The following is a 22623-nucleotide window of genomic DNA, read 5'->3' on the forward strand; positions in this document are numbered from 1 at the left end:
AAAATGAATTAAATAAAACTAGGTTTTATTTGCAAATGAAGAAATGAACAGAAAAAAAAAAACGTACAAGATCTAATTTTATTACCATTTCCTTGGTCCACACCTTAATAAACTGAGCATAAAAGTTGCTTTGTGTATTCTGAGAAACTTGGAAATATTCACCAACTATTCAAGCAAAACCTAATTTATGGAAAACATACAGATTCATATAGAATATAAGTTGTTAAACATTTAAAGTAAGTCCCATCTCTCATAATTAATCAATATAACCAATAATCAACCAAATTAACAATGTTTATGCAACCTAATTTTATTCTTCAGTATACAAGTTAATTTTTGTAAAAGTAACAAAACTGCTTGAAAACAGCCATCTTACAATCTTAATCTTAAATTACCTGTAACATTGAGAAGTAATAGTTACAGGCTTGGAAAAACCATGTTAAATTAGCAATGTGAAGTTACAGAAGCAAATCACAAAAACATTTCTATTCATTTACCATCATCTATTGCTTGTGATTTTCAGTTTTACTGTTGATTACTCATAAAATAAAAATAAAATATATTAATACATTTCCTACTCACTATAATGAATAGCCAATATTAGTCCACAAATGGACACACAAAACAGTGCAATTTTTTTATGCTTTAACCCATTAAAAAACTTAAAATTACCAAACAAATAGTCACAAGCAAAGAAAGTAATAACAATTAGTGTATATATGGAAGTAAATGTACATCTACACCATTAATTTAGTCAGTAATAATAAGTCTTTCTAAAAACAATACTCAATGTTGCATTTAGTTATCTCGGGCATTACTGTTTCTTTAAAAGATAAAATTTATCAACAGCATCTTGTTTTAAAATTGTTCTTGGATACACTGCCCTTCAGGAAAAATTAGAAAAGCATCATTTTAATTGGTGACACTTGAATAATGTCAACTTTTTTGTATTTCAGAATTAAATGTGATTTAAGCAAATATATGTTATTAACTGAAACATTTTGTTAACAAATGTTTTGAAAAGCCCTATAACAACTTGAAATAAATAAAAAAAGACAATACATCTTTAAAACATTTACGATTAATTTCAACATTGCTTCTTTTTCCTTTGCCTGGTTGATGTGCCTTTCATATGACTTTTAACAGCTGCTTCTCCTGTGTTAGAGATGTCAAATGATTGCTGGCATCTTTTCTTTGTAACACTTCAGCTATAACGTCACACTTTACATGCTGAAATGTGAGTCGATTCAGTGTCAACGATGCAAGTGTGAGATCCACAAACCATATGGCTACCTGAATTGAACATATACATAACAAGTAGGTCAGGTCATCAGAGACAGCCAATCAAGTTTAAGCATATTCATGGCATAGTCAGATCACAAGGTGCAAGGCTGACATCACAACCAATATTTTATAAAGGAATAATTTTGTTTTTAGTGATATTTAGCATTGTAGTATGCCTTTTCTTGGCTACTCAAAAATTCCATGACTTTTATGCTAAAAACCCATTCTTTCAAGGATTTCCACAGGTCTGTAAAAATTATTTTAAAATTCCATTACTTTGACCTTACAAACCCTGTAGAATATGAAGGTATTTTATGAAAGAAAATAAGGTTAGAGCAGGTATAAAATATTTCTCTCAGTATACAAGCATTTTAGATTCTTCATTCTTGAAGACAGAAAATGATTCTCTTGAAAGCATGTGGTGCAGGATGACTGGACTATTACCTGATCTTTGTCAATTATGCTATGACCAATGCTTAAATATATTAAACTTATCTTTGATATCACATGTAAAATACTGAGGTGATTTTACCCAAGTTTCTAAATTAACAGGGCTTAGACAGAACTGAAAGAAGCAGGTTATTTTTTCTTATTTGAGTTTTAAATGATTGGAATGTTTCACTTGTTAAAAATGTGACTACTCAATCACCAAAACAATTTAAATTGCAATTGATAAATTTTTTTGAAGCAACTAGTAGTTCTAGTTAAATTCAACATACATATTGGCTAGTCTTTTTTTTTTTTCTGCTTAAGAGAGATATGGGTATACCGACGAAACCTTGTTGTTAGAAGGTTAAAAACTTTACATATTCACGCCACTCTTCTTTACTTAAAGGTTTTTCAATATTTTGTACACCTTTAAGTATCAACTCTAACAGAAAAGTTATAAAAATGTCTTTCATTCCTCAGTAGTTTAAAATATGCACACCATAACTGTTTTGATAAATTCAGGGTGTTTCAAACATCAATAAAATAAATCAAACATCTCTGGAACAACTCTAAAGCCACAATATAAAGATATGAGTCAATCAATTAATTATTATGTTTTGTTTTCCTTTAACTGAATCAGCAAATCATTTAACAAGCTAAGTCTTATGTAATTCAATGAAAAATGAATGCTCTGATCGCATAAAAATATTTTAACATTGAATTTGCATGTCATAAATAAATAAAAAAAAACATGTTAACAATAATTTTTGATACCCAAACTACTCAGTAACATATATACATGTATGTGTTAAGGGGAATTGCTAAACATCATTACTAGGTTAGGTTGAAAAATGATATAAGTGTTAAGAAATTCTAGTTTAGAACTCTGTTTTTACATTTCAACATACAAATGCTAGAAATTAAGTATCGCTCTGTTTTGTTTTGCTTTTTAACTATTTCAAATGACGTAAATATTGTTACACTAGCCACATAAATGACACCAGTACTATCAATAATAGCCCATGCTATAAACTACTTGTAGATTATCACAGTGTTTATTAATAAGAACTTCTGAGTTAAAGTAAAGAAGTATGTATTGATATGTCAACTACACTACACCTGCTTTAACTAGCTAGTGCCCGATATATCAGGATTCTTGAGACTGGCTGAAATACAACATACACACATTAATTGAAATGCCATTTATGTTAGCAAACTGCTTAAACAAGAAATTTTATGGTGTGAACTGGATTAAATTGGTGTAGTGAAATCTTTATAAATGTTGTTTATGTCACTACACATCAGAATTAGGGTATGGATCTTTTAACACTATATTATTCACTTATTTTAACACCATATTATTTAATATTATTTATTTATCTTAACACATTTTCTTCAATAACAGAATCCTATTTCACAAGTCTAAAAAGTATGAAGCAAACATAAGTATACTGTACTAAAATTCAACACTTTTGATCACAATAACTTCCTTCAATAGAATAAAGGAAAAAAAAAATGTGGCAAAATCCATGCTAAATGGGGAACCTGCATCTCCAAACAACAAAAATAAAAACGAATATACATCCACATAAAAAAATGTATTTCTCTTGTAGAAACTTACAACATTCTCGATCACATTAGGTAACCCCATCTTCTAGGATGAAAGATTACAAAATAATACCAAATCAAATGGAAATTATAGAAACCTTAATTGTATTGTAAGGTTAATACCCATATGCTTTGAAACTACTATCTGAAAATGTCACATGAAAGGCAATATTAAAAAATCAACCATGTATTCTGATTATCAGTATTACAGGTATTTTTGCTTATTAAAAATTATTGTCATTTAAAGATAATTGAAATAGATGCATTGTTAATTTTCATTAACATAAAAAACCTTCATTGAATAATTCTTCAAAACATCTCTACCTACAGAGAGCATCTATAAAATCATGAATAAAATTCAGAAGCCATTTTTAATCTTTTAGAAATGTATCATTGAGTTTACATTCCAATGTACATCAAAACATGTTGTACATCAAACTAGGATCATCACATCTTTTCAGTTAAAAGGTATCAATACAGCAGACCAGTTAGTGTGCTCTCCCTTAATAACTGGAAACTTCATAATGCCATTGGATCCTTCAGTTCTTTCTTCTTGTAGTAGCGACGCCGGATCTTCATCATCTCATTCATTAAAAGACTCTGCTGCCACTGAACTGGCAAAATACCTCCTAGTGTTTCCATGAAGTAAGCCTACAAATCAGGAAATCACGTTATTGTTGGTGAGGTTACTGTAGCTAGTTGTTTCAGATTATAATTAAATGAACAAGAACTTACAAGATGAAAAAAGGTCTGTAGTAATATGTTTAAATTTTGACAATACTAACTTATTATACCATAGCATCTAGAACCAAAGTGCTGGAGACAGTCCAGTACATCACCATTGAGAGCAGTACACAAAAAGTCTATAATAGCCGATGGCAAAGAGTCCGAATCGGTCAGATTTATTATACCTTAGATATAGTTCAAAAAGTGAGAAAACTAAAATTTATAAACACACAGACATAAGGCTATAGTAATCAAGTTTTAACACATGGCACAGGAAATTGGAAATGATACTGTAGGTTTGTCTGTAAGCCACTGAAGTTATGCAGGGTGAGAATGGAAAGAATTCTTCCTTTCACTAAATAGCTTTGGTACCAGTGAATGAAAAATATAAGTTAAAGAAATTAATCGAGAAAATAGAAGGTAATGCAAGTTGGTCACTAACCTGCTTATTTTCACATTAATTTTACTTGTGTTTTTCCTACCATATTTTGGCCCACACTGCAGTAAAATTAGCTCAAATTGGCATCATTAATTATAGAAATTCTCCAGGAGCATGGCTCTGAATCTCCTTAGTGTCTGACAAATAACTATGATCTGTATCCATTGTATATACAGTTTATGTTAAAATAATTTTTGAACAATGCCAAAAAAATAATCTATATTTATATGATTAAAATGAATACCTTCCTCTGAAGTACTGAAAGCCTTCTTTTGTTCAATTCCTCTCAAATCTGTCAATAATCATTGACTTAAAAGTTCTGAATGCCCTTGATACGATGCAGAGCATGCAAAAACTTACCCATCATCCTCCACCCTCCCATCTTCCAGATGACTTAATGTCTATGCATGGGGATAACTAAACAAGCTTTTCTTTCCTGTCATAATTCAGGTTTCTTAGTTGCAGTCACAATGTAAAGCCACATATATCCTAGTTGTGGGGAGGTGGGAAGGAATGTATTTCAAAGATACGTACCTGTTTGAAATTCAATTTAATCCTATAAATGTAAAATTCGAATCAGGTACATGTGCCTTTGAAATACTGAAAGCCAGAATACCCACATAGAAAATGAGGTGGGAATTGGGGAAATTAAGGTTATACAAAACAATATATGCTACAATGCTGGAAGATAATAACCTGGACTCAGAAGTGGGAATAACAAAGTAGCATTACTTCATTACACTACTTAAGTAACTTTTCTGGGAATTACCATTACTTAAGTACTCTAAAAAATGCTTTACTTTTACTTAAGTAAAAATCCAGAAGAAACTATCTACTTTTACTTAAGTAAAAATCAAGAAGATTATCTACTTTTACTTAAGTAAAAGTCAAGAAATTATCTACTTTTACTCAAATAAAAATCGAGAATAAATTATCTACTTTTACTTAAGTAAAAGTCAAGAAGAAATTATCTACTTTTACTTGAGTGAAAAATCAAGAAGATTATCTACTTTTACTTAAGTAAAAGTCAAGAAATTATCTACTTTTACTCGAGTAAAAATCAAGAATAAATTATCTACTTTTACTTAAGTAAAAGTCAAGAAGAAATTATCTACTTTTACTCAAGTAAAAATCAAGAATAAATTATCTACTTTTACTCAAGTAAAAATCAAGAATAAATTATCTACTTCTACTTAAGTCAAAATCAAGAAGAAATTATCTACTTTTACTCAAGTAAAAATCAAGAATAAATTATCTACTTTTACTTAAGTCAAAATCAAGAATAAATTGTCTACTTTTACTCCACTACATTTCTTTTATAAGACTTCCAGTACATTTGAAAGAATTGGAGAAAATCACAATAGTTGTCATGGTGAAAGTTTTTGTTTACATCAGTCAGAGCTCACCTTCTTTTCAAATAAGACAACCACAAGTAGTAATATTTCCTGTGTTGCTGAGCACAAACAAAATGCAGCCATTTTACATCTAGTGTTGACTGTGATAACTTTGTACCACTGTGATCATCATGTCTGACACAATTAACCATCCATGGCCTTATTTGAAAGACTTATTTTCACTGAAAACAATAGTGGTAAATCAGTGCGAGCATTTCTTTAGTTCTGCAGGGCTCTTGTTCACACAGAAACGAGCCAATCTGTCTAGTAGGAACTTTGGAAATCAGCTGCTGCTGAAGCTAAATAATAAGTGGAATGTGTGAAGAGTTGTACCATAGACAGTAATACAAATTGTTTTAATAAAAATAAAATAAAGTTTGCTGAGTTTTTATTTGGTAGTGCCTTTTACATGTGAATTTTAGTTGAATGTAGGTTATTTTTAATAATGCTATTATTACTTATTTTTTGTTGATACTTTTCACTTTATTGCTACTTAAGCACTGTATATATTTGGTACTTTTCACTTGAGTGAATATTTTCCAAAGTAAAAATACTTTTACTCAAGTAAATAGTTTCAGTATTTTACCCATTACAGGCTAGACCACACTGAAGATGTAGAAAAGCAGGATCCAAATGTTCAAAAAACTGGACTTGAAGAAGAAAGAGTGGAGTAGACTAGCCTTATCTAAACTTTAGACTGGACCTAAAGACATTCAGAAAGAAGTAATTCTTCATAGCAGGATACATCTTTGGTGTCAATGCTCTTTAGTTCACATCAAAAAGGGAGTGGTTAGGGAAATGTGTTTATCTGTGGAGCCAATGATAGGAGTCCAGGTCATGGCATAAATAGGTAAGGAATACACTGTCTTGTACCTGTAGTGGAAGGTTCTAGGGAATATCAGCCAAAATTTTAAAGTAGGCATACTCTAACTAGTATACTCTAACCCTCACTCCACTTCCAGAGGGCATCATGAAGCACCATCACAGATGGTGGAATTTTTTGAGGACAAAAAGAGGTGTTTAAATAGCATGCAGAAGTCTCAGCTAGATGAATTCAGATAAATGCAGAATCTCCTGAGAGAAATTGAATAACTGTGAAATATTCATACGAGACAAGAACATATACATGGGTAAAAATAATCTGTGAAAGTCCTGGCTGTAGAAAATATAGAATTTACTAAAATAGGAGGGTCCTGTTTTTTGTATTGTTCAACTGAATCACTTCTCAATTCCACAGGTCCATGAAATTATTGTTAACAGGTGTGTTGGGTGGCACAGAAATACCTAGGTTGCCCTAAACATAATAGGTATGAAGCCCAAATAGTAAATTATTCAGGTAATAGATAATAACTCACCTGCTATAGGTATCATCTGGCTTGGAGAATAACCACAGGTGGTAAACAGAATGCTGAAGCTGAAGAAACATAATTGGACATAAATAAAATTTCAGAATTATTTGAATTTGTCCAACTTGTAAAATGTCTTCTAATGAGTACTGAGAACATGAAACCAAAGACCTTGGCAAATGTTGAACTTGATGAAAAATAACCCAAAGTTCACTTTTTTAGGTGTTTGGATTCATCATAATAGACAAGAAGAATCAGCTGTACCAGCCAATTCAGTTGTGTGAATAGAACAAGATGTGCGGAGTGATTAACAATTTTTGGGCCCCTCAGAAAGATTCTTTTTATACAGTATAGCAATGAACACTTGTGACAGAGCACAGGAAGTATTCTTCAGAATGACAATCTGGGTCAGTCAGGGAAGACAACACAACTAGTGAAACAGTGGTTACCTTCTCTCACAGCCCAATTTGTTTTTGGTATGAAGGATCTATCAATATACAATTATAGAGACTTCCTATTAAATATATATATAAGACAGTTGTCTTCTGGTAACGCTTCATTCATCTGTGTCGCTTAGCAAGAAAAGTAAATATATATTACATTTAAATTTAAAATTCAGAAAATCTATCTTAACTGTATAGGTCACATCAGCTTACAGGAGCAACAACTATCTTAACTGTATAGGACACATCAGCTTACAGGAGCAACAACTATCTTAACTGTATAGGTCACATCAGTTTACAGGAGCAACAACTATCTTAACTGTATAGGGCACATCAGCTTACAGGAGCAACAACTATCTTAACTGTATAGGACACATCAGCTTACAGGAGCAAAAACTATCTTAACTCTATAGGTCACTTTAGCTTATAGGGGCAGAACATACTTTGACTGCATAGATCACTTCAGCTACAAGTTATGGTCATAAACTACCCTGACCATAACTGTACAGGTCATCTCACTTTACGGGGTCAAAAACTACCTTAACTGTATAAGTAATATCAGCTTACATGAGCAAATATGATCTTATCTACAAAGGCCACATCAGCTTTGTAGATTTTTGAAATCTTCCACTAACTACAGAGGCACTTGAATGAGACAACTTCATGGAATAGATAAATTGGGTATACTTCAACAATGTTTGCTGTGACAAAGTTTTTGTTAGTGTAGCCTTGGACTCCCACTGCCTAGAGTAGTTTATTACTACCCCAGATAATTGGTCTAACACATATATAAAAGCCAGTTGTCAACTTGTGCTGTAATGCTCATATTATGAGTAATTTTTATTTAGGTTGCACCATTATTACTGATTTTTTGAGAGTGTACTTGTTTGGTGAACAAAGCTTGCTGAAGAAAGAGTTGTGGCTCTGATTTTTTTTACAAAACTCCAACACATCACTTTTTGATGTGTCGGGCAAAAGCTTGTATATATATGAAAGAAAGAGTATGAGAAGCATTGAGGCCATAAATGTCAGATCTTCCTTCCTGAACTAGCAACAGAAGAAGATATGTCTTCAGTGAAAAATTATACAGCTAACAAATCACTTCAGGTTCAAAATCAGTAGAAGCAAGACATCCTACAATAAAATACAGCACCTAATTAGGACAGTATCTAGGGATTTATGGGTGAAGTAAACAAAAAGGCTTGAAAAAGATCATTAAAAATGGGGATAAGAGACAGAGAAAAAGATGGCTTCTGTGATATCTAAAAGTAGCAGAGAGGACAGCTGTATAGCCTCCAATAAAAGCAGGTAGGCTACAATCATGAAATAAGAACACAAAGAGTGAGGTTACGATCTTGGAGTTAATGAAAGACAGGAAACAGAATTTCTAAGGCACCAACTCCTGTATACAGCCCAGCAAGATTGGTAGCTGGCCAGAGATGCACGTTGGTAAGAAAGTAACAACACTGAAGCTACTCAAAAAAAGAGAATCTGACTTCTCTAATAAATGACCATACAACAACCATCTGAGAAACTGTAAGCAATAAAAGTTGTTGAAGAAAATAGATGTTCAAGGTTCGAGTAGAAGAAGACTCCAAAAAAATAATGGAAGAAGAACCCCTTGTGACAGATGACACAGCAAAGGATACCATAAATGAGCCAGCCAAAGTGGAGCAATAAAGGGAATTCATTATTTCAAAGAGCTTATCTTGGCCAATACTCAAGGAAGAAGACAAAAAAGACAACAGACATACATAAAATAATTCTCTTAAGACAGGCTCTAAGCATCCACTGCTAAAATAGTGCAGTCTGGAAATAGAGACCAGTAAAGCAGAAAACAGATATACACTGTTACAGAGAATAACCAAGTTGTTGGCACAACCACTGTAAAATTGAGAGTGGGAAGGGTCCACTTAGCAATATCTGGAAAGAGAATCTATAAGAATGTAAGTAACACATGACAGGCTCAGATATAGAACATTTTTTAGAAATATATTTTCTTGCTTCACTCAAAAGTTCTCTCTTATCCTTGCCCTCACTTTTAAACAAAGTTGGGTGCCCACAGTAACAAGCAAAGTACAGTAAAAATTATAGTAAAAACTTGCAAAACAGAGACTATGGCAGTAACTAGCTCAAAAACTATACCCCAAGCCAATCTGGAGCAATTCTCTCATCTGCAAAATCAAAGCTATGACTACAAAAGAGAGCCTTCTGATGTAAAATAGCTATTGAAATAACAACTCCTGGTATAGTTAATAAAATAATATACAAAAATGGGAAATTTACAAAACATTATAAGCCAAAGTTCCCAAGTTTCAAGACACTTCTCAAGATCAATGATTATTTTCATGAGGGAAATGGTCAAAGAAACTGGAACAATGGCAATCATATCATTCAACAATCATAGACTACAACAATATTATTGACCTAATCATTGTTAGACTACAACAGTATTATGTGATCTAACTGTTGTTAGACTAAAACAATATTATTGAGCCAACTCTTGTTAGACTATAACAATATTATTGATCTAATCATTGTTACACTATAACAGTATTCTTGATCTAATCATTTTTAAACTACAACAGTAGTACTGATTTAACTATTGTTAGATTACTACAGTTTTATTGATCCAATCACTGTTGTAATAAAACAGTGATAGTGACCCAACCATTATTAATCTTTAAATTAAAGTTCAAATGTATGTATATATGTGTGTGTCAGAAGAAAAAGTTGTTGCATGCCTGGATAACAAAGTTACATCAATTTATTATTGTTATAGCATAAGAAATAGTTGCCTTTTGCTATGACATAGTGATCAGGTAAATACTTAGTAAATCATTGTATTTCTGATAACTTCATCATAAAAAGTAAGAGATATCAATATGATTTATGTGTGTAATATCATTTAGTGAGAATGAAAATGGAATACACATGTAATGAATATAAAGCATGATAATAATTTAATAACATGGTGTGGTCAAGCAGATACAAATTGAAATCCTCGGTATTTTGAATGTCAAATACTGAAACAGTATAAGAAGAAAATTTCTGTCTGTTTGATTATTCAGTTATATTTTCCTAACTTATACATTACATGTAAATGCTTTGGTATAGTCTAGTTTGCAAAAACAACTTTATTTTGACAATTTCAGGATAAGACTAACCCTCAGTTTATGAGCCGGATATCCATAGGTTTTATCTTCAACACCAACAGTTTTCAAAGCCCATCGAACAAAGTTCTTTGCAGAGGGAACTTCAAAAGATGTATGACGAATCTTTGACATTTTTGTTGAAACAAAACCTGGCAAAACAGACTACAAAAAAAAAAGAAACTATCAAAACAAACTACTGAATTATTTTGTTTTTAACTTATGAGAAAATAACAAAAGTTAATGAGCAAAAAATAAACCTGAAATAATAATGTTCTTTTCATGAACTAAGTTATTAGTTAAAATATAACATAGTAACTAGTTTGTATGCAGGAGACTACTTAATTAAAAATTAAAATATTTTCTGTAATGTTTAATTCTGCATCGTAACTAAACCAAAAATTATGAATGTAATGTCATATTACTCTTCCAGGATTCTCTGTGTAACCTCAATTACTCTTTATATAAATGAAAAGAATTAAAAATAATAAAATTACAGGAAAATATACACCAATATTTCAAGAGCTTTACAGTTTTACTCTATAACCTGAGCCTTCTCATCTTAGCTTTTTAACATATGACTAACAAAGGAACATTTGTTCCTTCATGACTGGCCTTGCACATCCACCCTTGAGAAAAGTACTAAGTTCAGCCCAGACTTTATTTTTCAAAAAATCAAGTGCTGGCCTCTGCTACTGCTGATGGTAACTCTTTCCATTAATCAATAACTAGAGCCTATACAGCCTTATCCAAATCTTGAGCTTGTGTCCTCTCATTTTCTTTATTTTCAGAATGCAGAACAAAGAAATAACAGAGGTCTTTATCCAATTGGTCCTGTGGATAATCATGTAAATTCCAATAAGATTACCTCCTACCATTCTTTTCTCAAGAAAAAAATAGACTAAGATTTGTTTCGTGTAAGTAATTACAAAATAATCACAATGGGCTATCTGTGCCCTGCCCACTATGGGTATCAAAACCTGGTCTCTAGTGTTTTAAATCTGCAGACATACCACTCTGCCACTGGGGGTCAAATAGGATAAGAAATCTTAACTCATCCCTATAAGATAACCCTTCCATCCTGAGAACCATCTTAGTAACCCTCTTATAAATACTTTCCAATAACTCAGTCTTTTCTTTTTATATATAAGGAGAACCAATACTACAGTATTTCATGTGAGTCTTAACTAGAGATATGTATACAGATATTAGGTCATCAAGAAATTAATGTTGCATTTTGGAACACTTTCATTAACCATCCCCCAAAAAACATACATCATGTACAATAGTTAAATTAACTGCCTAAACGTCACATTAGTGTAGCCTATTTAATTTGTAAAGTTTAATATACTCTAATCCCTTATAGTGATGGCACATGATAAGACTCACATTTGGCATGTAATGCTGTTTGAATACAAGAAGGGAAACAATGTCTCTGTAGTCACGAAGAATATCAAAGAAGTTTATGGAAATGTTTTGAACATGTGTGAGTGTCAATGTTGGTTCAGCAAATTTCGTTCAGGTAACTTTAGCCTTAAAAACTGTGATGGCAGGGGCCAACACAGTTGGAATTGATAGTGATGCTCTGAAGATGCATGTTGAGTCTAACCCAAGGCGACACACTCGTGAAATGGACCTGAAATTGCATGTCTTTCATGAAACAAAAAAAATCTAAAAATCTAAGGAATATGGGAAAGCTCCTTAAAGAAGGTGCTTGGGTGCCTCATGAACTCTCCGATGATCATTGTTTTCAACTTGTGAGCATTGCTCATTCTCTTCTGGCACGTAATGCGCGTGAATCATTTTTGGAAAGAGTTGTCACTGGTGATGAAAAATGGATTCTCTATGCGAATATTAAATGCCAAAAACAATGGCTCAGTCTTAGACGAAAACCACTTCCGACCACAAAACCTGAACTCCATCCACAGAAAGTGATGTTTCGCATTTGGTGGGACATCAAAGAAGTAATTCATTTCAACCTCTTCAATCCACAGCAAACTGTCAATGCAGAGATCTATAGTCAGAAACTGGAACGTTTAAATCAAGCCTTTCATCATAAGTGCCCTTCACTTGTCAATCGAAAAGGTGTTCTTCTTCTCCACGACAATGTGTACGTCCATCCACATGTGGCACATTTGACACAACACAAGATTATGGAATTGGGTTGGGAAGTTCTCCCCCATCCACCATATTCTCCAAATATGACACCATCAGATTACTATCTTTATTTGAAAACGTATGCAAATGTGGAAGGTGTTAAAGAGGACATTGACATGTTTTTTCATTGAAAGCCAAATGATTTCTGTAATCAGAGCATTAACAACCTCATTGTAAGATGTAAAAGCATCATCGATAAGAATGGAGACTATTTCATTTGATAAATGTTTTGTTTTGATATACAAGTTGTTCAGATTTTTTCAACTAATAAAAAAGTGACACTAATTTCTTGACAGCCTAATAATTACCTCTTTTGGCTAAATTACACAAATACACTCTAAATTTCTATTAGCTTTACTACTAGCTACATAGCACTGTTTTGAAGCTTGAGTGACAATTGATTCAAGTCATTCTTTAATACTTCAATATCCTCAGTACAACTAGAAATACTCAAGAATTTAATGTCATCAGCAAACCTTACTAATTTACTACTACTAATAACATTAATGAAGTAAGAAAAAATAAAGGCATAAAAAGTCACCCCTAAGACATTTCACTAGTAACAAGGATACAGTTTGACTGAACTCTATTAATAACCTTTTGCTTTCTCCCATTCAACCACCCTACCTGCTAATTAACTAGTCTTTCCCTAATCCTTATCAATATGATTTTCTTAGCTAATCTACTTTTTGGCACTTTATCAAAAGCTTTTTGAAAATCTAACTCAACACTCTTTTCATTGGTATGGATGACAAGGAACATCCTAGATAAAGATAACAGATCAGTAAGGCAAGATTTCCCTATATTAACCCATTTCGGTAACACTGAAACACCAAAAATGAAAGAGGGGCTCATATATCTGATACTTACCCTTCTTTATAATGATGGAGACACCTGGTGCTATATTTATATTTAATTTCTCTATCTTTCTATCAAGGATTAAATATACACAATTTACATTCTTATGGTATAACATGTAGATGCAATATGTTAAATAGCTGTGAACAGTAATTATAAAACTGTCAGTGTTATTAAAAATAACTAAATGTTTAAAACAGTACAAGTTTTCTAAGCCATCCAAGAGAAATATGAAAGCACAATAATTGTAGAACACTGGGGCATAGTTCACAAAATATACCTGAATTATTATCCCCTTCTTCCGATACTCTGTTTGAACTCCTACAGAGAGGAAGTTAACATAAGCCTATAAAAAAGAAAAATATACAAGTTTAAAAAATAACTATGATACACAAAAAGAAATTAAACCTTAAAATCTAGTTTTGATAAACATGGAATAACTTGTGAAAAGACTACTTTAGTAAATTTTTCAATAATGACAGCATTTCTCATTCTTCCAACAAACCTAAATATTTAGGCAATCAACACCAACAGGGACAAATAGCTGAAGTTTGCTTGTTGTTAAGCATAAAGCTACAAAATAGGCTATCTATGCTGAACCCACCACAGTTATTGAATCCCAGTTTTTGGTGTTATAAAGGTCCAAACTTACTGCTGAGCCACTTGGAAGCAAATAACTTTAAACAATTATATACTGACACTAAACAGGTTTTAATAGTTTAGAAATACTCTCTCTAATTACATCAAACATTTGTAAACATTTTGTCTTTTGAAATAAAGTTCACATACTATAGGCATATACAGAGAATCACATGTTATAAAGGATGTAATTCCCATGTTTTTTTAATTCTCATAATGAAACTTCTCACTTTCTTTTTGTGGAAACATCATTTAATAGAACTTGGATCTTCTCAATCACGTACTGAATATCTAACTTAAAGACAGCTGCACATTGTAATTTACAGCCACCTGAAATTCATTGCAAATATTCCAGTTTTTTAACTATGATATTTATCATGATGTAATGTTTTACAAGCCTTCAGGTCTCCCTGAAAGTAAACTGACCTACACTTTGGAAGGTTGTATACAACGTTTAACAACAAAAGTAATATATTCCATGTGAAATGCTTGGTATTGCTCCAAGGTATAAATTTCATGCTGAAAAGATTAAAAATATCTACCTTGAATTCTTTATTCTATTACTTTCTTCTTTTTTCACTCTTTTACTAAACCACTCTCTTTTCAATTTCCCTTTGCACAACACTACACTCTCCAAATGGGAAGAGAAAATATTATATACTATGAAGAACCTATGTCTTTATACGAGTATTGTATCATGACTACTTGGATTTGGACCAACACATCAGAAACTTTTTAGAACATACTCTACCACAGATTGTAATAATATTCATGAATATCAAGCTCATTCTTACACATGGGAATTATATTCTCCAGTTATTAGTAATAGTGGATTATTGAAACAGTGTGAAACAAATTAATGTAATGACATAAATACCTACAGACTATTATTGGTATCCATTGTTAATTGATTGTATACAGTGTGTGGAAAAAGTAGCTATACAGTTGTTACTATACAGTATACTATATTAGTATAGTTGACACTACAGAATATATTACAAAGACAGTTAAAGCCAGTTATTAACAAATAAATAAGAAGCCCAATTTATCTCTTGATTTACCAATTATCACTGTCATACTGGTTTCAGGGAATTCCACCTTATCATCACTAATCCTGAACAAGAGTGAATCGAAAGAATAAGACTAGGTTTTATATAGTGGTGTTATACGTATGATGTTTAGAAACATCTTTTACTCACATAGTGAGCCTATATTTATTTATTCATATACAGATATAAGATCATTGTAGAGTAAAAGACACCTCAAAACACCATACATACATTTTAATTATTGTTTGTTTCAGAGTAAAAATAATAATTAAAAATTAAATTATGTTCTAATTGAAACAACAGTAATTACTTTCGTCCCATCCTGTTTACTGGAGTGTTTTAAGTTTTACGTTCATTACCTTATTTATTGTTAAACTCAACAGTATTGAATCTATCAAAATTTTTCAATGAAATTTTAAAACCGTATTTTAAGTACATTAGCTCATCCATTAGAAACACAACAGCATTATAACTAAAAAATCATACAATGAAATTTTAACACTGAGTTTCAAAGATAGGTAAAGTTGTTACTGCGGTGGTGTTGGTAAAATGAATGATAAAAGTTTTCGTGCTGAATTTTAAGAAATTTAAAAAATGTACTTCTCAGAATTTGTATTGTTAGATTTCTGTAAATGATTTTTTAGAAAAATTGAGCCCCAAAAGCATAGTCAACATTATAAAACCTCTTAGAGTTATACAATCCACACAATAATGCCTTCTGAAATAGACTGTATAATTCTAGAGGTAAATTATAAGGAACCCCAAGCCAAATTATTGTATTTTCTTTGAATACATAAGTGACATGACTACTTCCTATAGATCACACAATGAAGAATATGTCATTAATATAGCTAACACAACTCTAGATCACACTATAAAGAACATGCCATCAGTAGTTGACAAACTATAGATCACACTATGAAGAACATGTCATCAATAGTTAACAAACTCTAGATCACTGTATGAAGAGTGTGCCACCAGTAAAGCTAACACACCTTCAAATTATTGTATGAACAAAATGTCACAGTAATATTACAATGAAGGATTACTCTATAAACAGTATGTATGCAGAAACATGTTTTTTGGATAGTGTACCAAGTGGTCATTTAAAAAAATTAGAATCAGTAATTTTTATACATTTTTAGCAATTGTTTAAGGCTTTGTGTTTTATTTGAATGTATGTGTTTTGAGTTGTGCAAGTTTTCTGTTTGGTTTTTATTTGTACGTTTTCAGCAGAATTAAAACAACTACAAATCACTGTATGAAGAGCATGTCATCAGCAGAATTAAAACAACTACAAATCACTGTATGAAGAGCATGTCATCAGCAAAGTGAAAACAACTGGAAATCCCTGTATGAAGAACATGTCATCAGAAAATTTAATAACCTGTAGATCACACTATGAAGAACATGTCATCAGCAAACTAACACAACTTAGTGACTATATGAACAGGATGTCATCAGAAAATTACTAACACTGTTACTAGTGACTATATGAACAGGATGTCATCAGAAAAGTTACTAACACTGTTACAAGTGACTATATGAACAGGATGTCATCAGAAAAGTTACTAACACTGTTACAAGTGACTATATGAACAGGATGTCATCAGAAAAGTTACTAACACTGTTACAAGTGACTATATGAACAGGATGTCATTGGAAAAGTTACTAACACTGTTACAAGTGACTATATGAACAGGATGTCATTAGAAAAGTTAGTAACACAGCTCCAGATTATTGTATAAACAGGATGGCATCAGAAAAATTAACACAAAATAGGTCAATGTGTTAAGTGCATGCCATTATCAAAGTTAGAGTATGAAGAGTATGTCATCAGCAGAATCAAAACAACTACAAATCACTGTATGAAGAGCATGTCGGTAACAGTGTTAGTAATTTTCTGATGACATCCTGTTCTTATAGTCACTAGTAACAGTGTTAGTAATTTTCTGATGACATCCTTTCAGTTGTGATAGTTTCTTTTATTATAAAAATTGTTCATTCAAAAACTTATATAGGTGTGTTAATAGTATTCCTGACAACATAAAATTTATAGAACAATCAAACTGCATTAGTTTCTGTATAATGATATACAGTTGTATCATTCATATCTTAATGTTGTATTGTGCTATAATGGTTACTGGAATGTGAACTAAGCATTGAAAAATCCTAACAATAACAATACCTTTTTTTATTCATTGTATCATTCTTTAAAGATTTTAATTATTGTATATATATATTTATCAGTATGTGTTAAAGTGTACATACATTTTATTTCATTATTAGTTACTTTTTAATACATCAACATCCTGTAAAGTTAAGTCTTATCTCCAGTGAAAAAGTACAAGTGTTTAATACCTGAGTAAGACTTTTCAATGGAAACTACACTTAACAGCTAGCCAAAACTTTTACTAAATTAATTTCATGGAGATGTATTCTAGTTCTTTCTTTACTACTATCGAAGAAGGCCAACAATTGGTCTACAACTGAGCACAGTCTTCATAAACTTACCTTACTAGCAGCATACACACTTAAGAGTGGAACAGGAGTCATTGCAGACAAGGATGATAGATTAATCACAACACCTTTTTTCCGCTCCTCCATCTGTGGTAGGACAATCTTCATCATCTGAAAAATTAGTGAGACATGTTTCATTGGTCACCATTAGATATTTCTGTCATCACAAACAAGCTAGTGAATAGGTAAAAAACCTAATTATAAAGTTCTGTAGTTCTCTATAAGAGTAAAAAGTTATTCGTTACTCAGTAACAGTCCTAACTGAATAAGAACAAGAAATGATTCTTAGAACTACTATAGACTGAAAAACAAAAGACCAATGTCAAGAATATGTCTTGAATAACTGAATAAGACATCATTCACATCAAGATTTCTCATGATAAAATAAATGAATGAAGTTGAATGAATGTAAGAAAAATCTTAATAAAATGAATTGTAAGTGTAGTATAATGAAAGTTCATCCTTTGCATTATTCTTACAGAAACAAAATAATTGGTACAGAGTAGTCAATTCTTAAAACTAGTCTAAATAAAAAATACTAAATCTATACTGAAAGTGCATTCTTGTCAATAGCCTCAAATAAGAAAATTATTAAATAAGACTGAGATTCCATTCTTCATATTATTCTCAAATGAGTGAAATGCTTAAACAAGATCAAGAGTTCATTCATCACATTAGTTTCAAACAAGTGAAGTTAATAGACTAGACTAAGAGTCCATTCTTCGTATTATATTTTAAATAAGTGAAATGAAATACTTAAAGGTCTGTTTTTCATATTATATCTCACATAACTGAAATACTTAAACTAGACTTATAGCTATATAAATATAATAGTACTGTCTGTTTTCTGTCCATGTAACTACTTCACAGTGTGTGGATGGATCTTCACCAAAATTCGTATGGAGGTTCATTAGGTACATGCCGAGATACATACAAATTTTCAGTTTTGCAATTTGCGGTTTTTATGAGCATTTCTTACCACTACTTCGTCCCCTGTGGATGGATCTTCACCAAATTTGTCATGAAGGTTTGCTGGGTCCATGGGAAGATACACACAAATTTTCAGTTTTGCATATTGCATTTTGTAGCATTTTTTTTACAATTACATATAAGGGAAGCAGCTTTTCATGTCCTAAGATAACCTTTAATTAATCATGAATTTACGTAACTTCCATCCAGCGAACAGGTACTCCAGCTAGTTTTAAATAAGTAAAATACTTGCACTAGACTAAAAGTCTGTTCTTTCTGTTATATCTCAAATAAGTGAAATATTCAAAACAGAAAGTGAGTCTCTTGGGATTTTAGTCTTAATTTAGTGAAAGGATTAGTCTAAAATGAATGTCCATTCTCATGGTTAGTTTCAATCAACAGAAAGGTCATTGTTAAAATTATATTCTATGTGAAAGAATATTTAAAAAAATTAGCTAATGACAGATTAAAAACATCTGCTTACATAACTCATGTCTGTTTAAAAGATCATTCTCAAGATTATTCTTTTATCCAGCTTAACTTCAACTGAACGACTACAATAGTGAGATATTACAAACAAAAACACAGCTTTGAAAAAATTACAACCTTTTATCTTAACAACATTAATATACAGGGTGTCCATAAAGTCTGGAGACTTAGAGAAATGACTTAAATTTGATTTTATTACGACCTAAATGTATGTATTTATTTGTTATATGTTTTATGAGTTATTATGAAAACTTCTGGCATCGCCTTCAGAAATGTATTGACATATGAAATAATCATTTTATTTGAAATCATATACCGAGATTAATTGCAAGAAAAGTGAGAAACTGTAGGTAAAAGGCCAAAAGGAATAATTTAAATGAGTAATGTAAATACTTAAGTACAATTTGAACATCTCTGTTTTTTCTGTCTCAGTTGAATGCAGGTTATGGTAAAGATGTACTCAGTGAAGATATCATAGCTGTAATATTTTTTAATAGAACAAGAAATTTTTGTTGTTGAAGTGGGATTTTCCTAATAGAATTGCAAATGTAATTACTACATGTATGAAATAGTATTTTTTCTATAGGATGTCCATAATGTCTTGAAAAAGTTGTAGATTGGAATACAATTCTTCAATGTGTTCTCCTCTTGTCAGTGTCTATCTGTATATAAATAGTTTTGTTAATAACAGTTAACTACTTTTATGACCTACAGAAAAGGTGATGTAATGCACAGCAACTCCACATATTTGATAGAACTTTAACACATAAAAATGAATTCCTCTACTAATAAGATACATTTCAAATTATACATTTAAATTCTGTAGTCCGTTTTTTTCTTTTTCATACTTTATTACTATGAGGTAGTTATTTATGTTTCTGTATTTCTGATTTCACACACATCAATTCCTGCTGTATGTATATGACACTTTTGTCATTTACTCAAAGCAAACACAGTTGACTTAGACAATAATTATCGAAAATTTTACATAATTTCAAATGTTACAGTTCTTCCTTGTTGAAATATGATAGGTAAATAATTATAATCAGGAAAATTTTGATTACACGTACAAAGTAAAAAAAATAACATTTAGTTTTCATATTCCTTACCATTGTACATGCCATCACATTAATGTTGATCAGTTTCTCTACGAGCTGTGGAAGAAATGAAATTTTAACTCATAATGAACCAAAAACAATTCAGATATGCATATTCACCACAGCTTATATAATTCTACCATATCACATAAACTGAAGCCACTTTAATAATTAAATGAATTTAATGTCAACATTTGGAAGAATTAAGAAATTTTAACAACATGAGTGATCTTGGAATACCATCATAGCTGATTAAAAGTGGTTTTTATTAAAGATGGTTAGTTTATATTCTACAAGAGATTTCTATTAACATAATAAAAAACACTAGCCAATCTCAAACTTACAATCCCTTTATCAGTTAATACCAATCTGTCTGTTATGCATGTGTCAAAAACAAGTGCTTGATGTACTAACATGAGACAGAACGAGACAGCTGTTATCACATTCAAATTCTTATACTTGACCATGTTCAGATCATATAATTTCATATTGAGTGTTACTGTATATTTTCATTCTTAATATATTGATAAAAGTCCCGCACAGAGCATCCCTTTAGATATTCTACACGTTAATGAGATACTGTTTAACATAAGATATTTAACACTCTCACTGTTGACTCCTTGGGCTCATAATGAGAGTATTTTGTAAAGAGTTGGCACAGCAAGATTTAGTGTTGTTTCATATATTCCATTATCTGATTGAGACTTATATCTTGGAATAAAAACAGCATCAACTGGTACTGAATTTAAATACTTGAAATGCCTTTGATTTGTGTGTTATATTACTGACTTTTGAAAATCTAGAATCATGTCTTTTGTGCATTTCAAACTATTATTTTTTTCAATGAAAGTCCAACTTGTATTCCAGCTAGATAGAGGAAGGAAGTGTTTGTATTATGTACAAGTGTTACAATCAGTAAACAGCTGAACATTATAATTTTCTTATACTGAATGTATTTTTGCACATACCACAAGCCTTGAAACTCCTACTCATCTGGAATTGACTAATTTCAATGCATCTCGCATGCAAATTATCATGCGGCAAACTTCCACCAATAAGTGCAACACACTCTCTTGATGTAGGTGGCTCCCTCTGTTCAATTCTACCAAACTATCACTTCGAGTATTGGCAGAAAATGGAAGCACCAGTTTTCAGTGGAGAAGAAAGGTGAGAAGTGTGATGGGAGGTAAATACCTATCAGAAATACATTATCAGTATATAAAAATTATAACTTCCAATACAGTACATTACCTCGTCTCACATATCTAGCTAGAATCCAACACTGAATATGTAGAGAGACCAGTGCGAGGGAAAAAAAGAAGCATCCTTCAAAAGTGTCCAAAGGAAACTCCCCAAAAGGAGATCTTTGGAGTTGAAGATGACACATGGGAGACCGTACTACTTCTGAAACAGATATACTCTTCGCTCATTGTGGAAAGATGTTGCATATATTGGCAGAAAGATGGAGGAGCACATCCAAATGGGAGAGAGCTGTGGCAAGATAGTGATCTGAACCATACATTATTTATTAAACTCAATCTTGGAAAATATAAAAGTGGGTAAAATTAAAGGATGTGCCCCAGATGTAGAGTGGCTAGAGCGTGACAGACTGTACATGGCAAGTTAATTACATCCAAAACCCATGCCACTGGGAACTGACATCCAAGCGGGGGTAGGATGAGGATCTTACCATTAGTAAGTCAACTACAATCCAAAACCTGGCCACTGGGTAGTGACATCCATGTGGAGATAGGAAAGAGGATCATACTGCCAGCAAGTTGACTACAATCTAAAATCCAGGCCACTGGGAACCAACATACAAGTGGGGGTAGGAAAGAGGATCACACCGTCTTCACACGAAGCACAGTACAGATTTCAATGGTTAAATAATACCTGGTCAGGCACAACTCGCCACAGAGTGGGACCCAGAAAGAAAAAGAGGGACATGCCGCTGAAAAAGAAGAGGTATATATATATACACATATATATATAAGGTAACTTACCCAGTCACAGTCTCATGAAAG

The 22623-nt window shown here is 31.8% G+C and overlaps 1 protein-coding gene across 1 annotated transcript in view; it reads right to left on the bottom strand.

Annotated features, from left to right (window-relative positions):
* Positions 1 to 289: 289 nt before the first annotated feature.
* The window catches only part of LOC106457269 (very-long-chain 3-oxoacyl-CoA reductase-like), a 47965-nt gene continuing 25631 nt past the window's right edge, over positions 290 to 22623 (bottom strand). The window contains exons 6-10 of the mRNA XM_013916660.2: positions 20612 to 20656; positions 18039 to 18155; positions 14117 to 14182; positions 10837 to 10986; positions 290 to 3972 (exon numbers count right to left, since the gene is read on the bottom strand). Coding sequence (XP_013772114.1) covers positions 3841 to 3972; positions 10837 to 10986; positions 14117 to 14182; positions 18039 to 18155; positions 20612 to 20656 — 510 coding nt within the window. The 3' untranslated portion in view covers positions 290 to 3840. The remainder of the gene's footprint in view (positions 3973 to 10836; positions 10987 to 14116; positions 14183 to 18038; positions 18156 to 20611; positions 20657 to 22623) is intronic.

The sequence above is a fragment of the Limulus polyphemus genome, unplaced genomic scaffold (assembly GCF_000517525.1).
Source record: "Limulus polyphemus unplaced genomic scaffold, Limulus_polyphemus-2.1.2 Scaffold309, whole genome shotgun sequence".
NCBI lineage: Eukaryota > Metazoa > Arthropoda > Merostomata > Xiphosura > Limulidae > Limulus > Limulus polyphemus.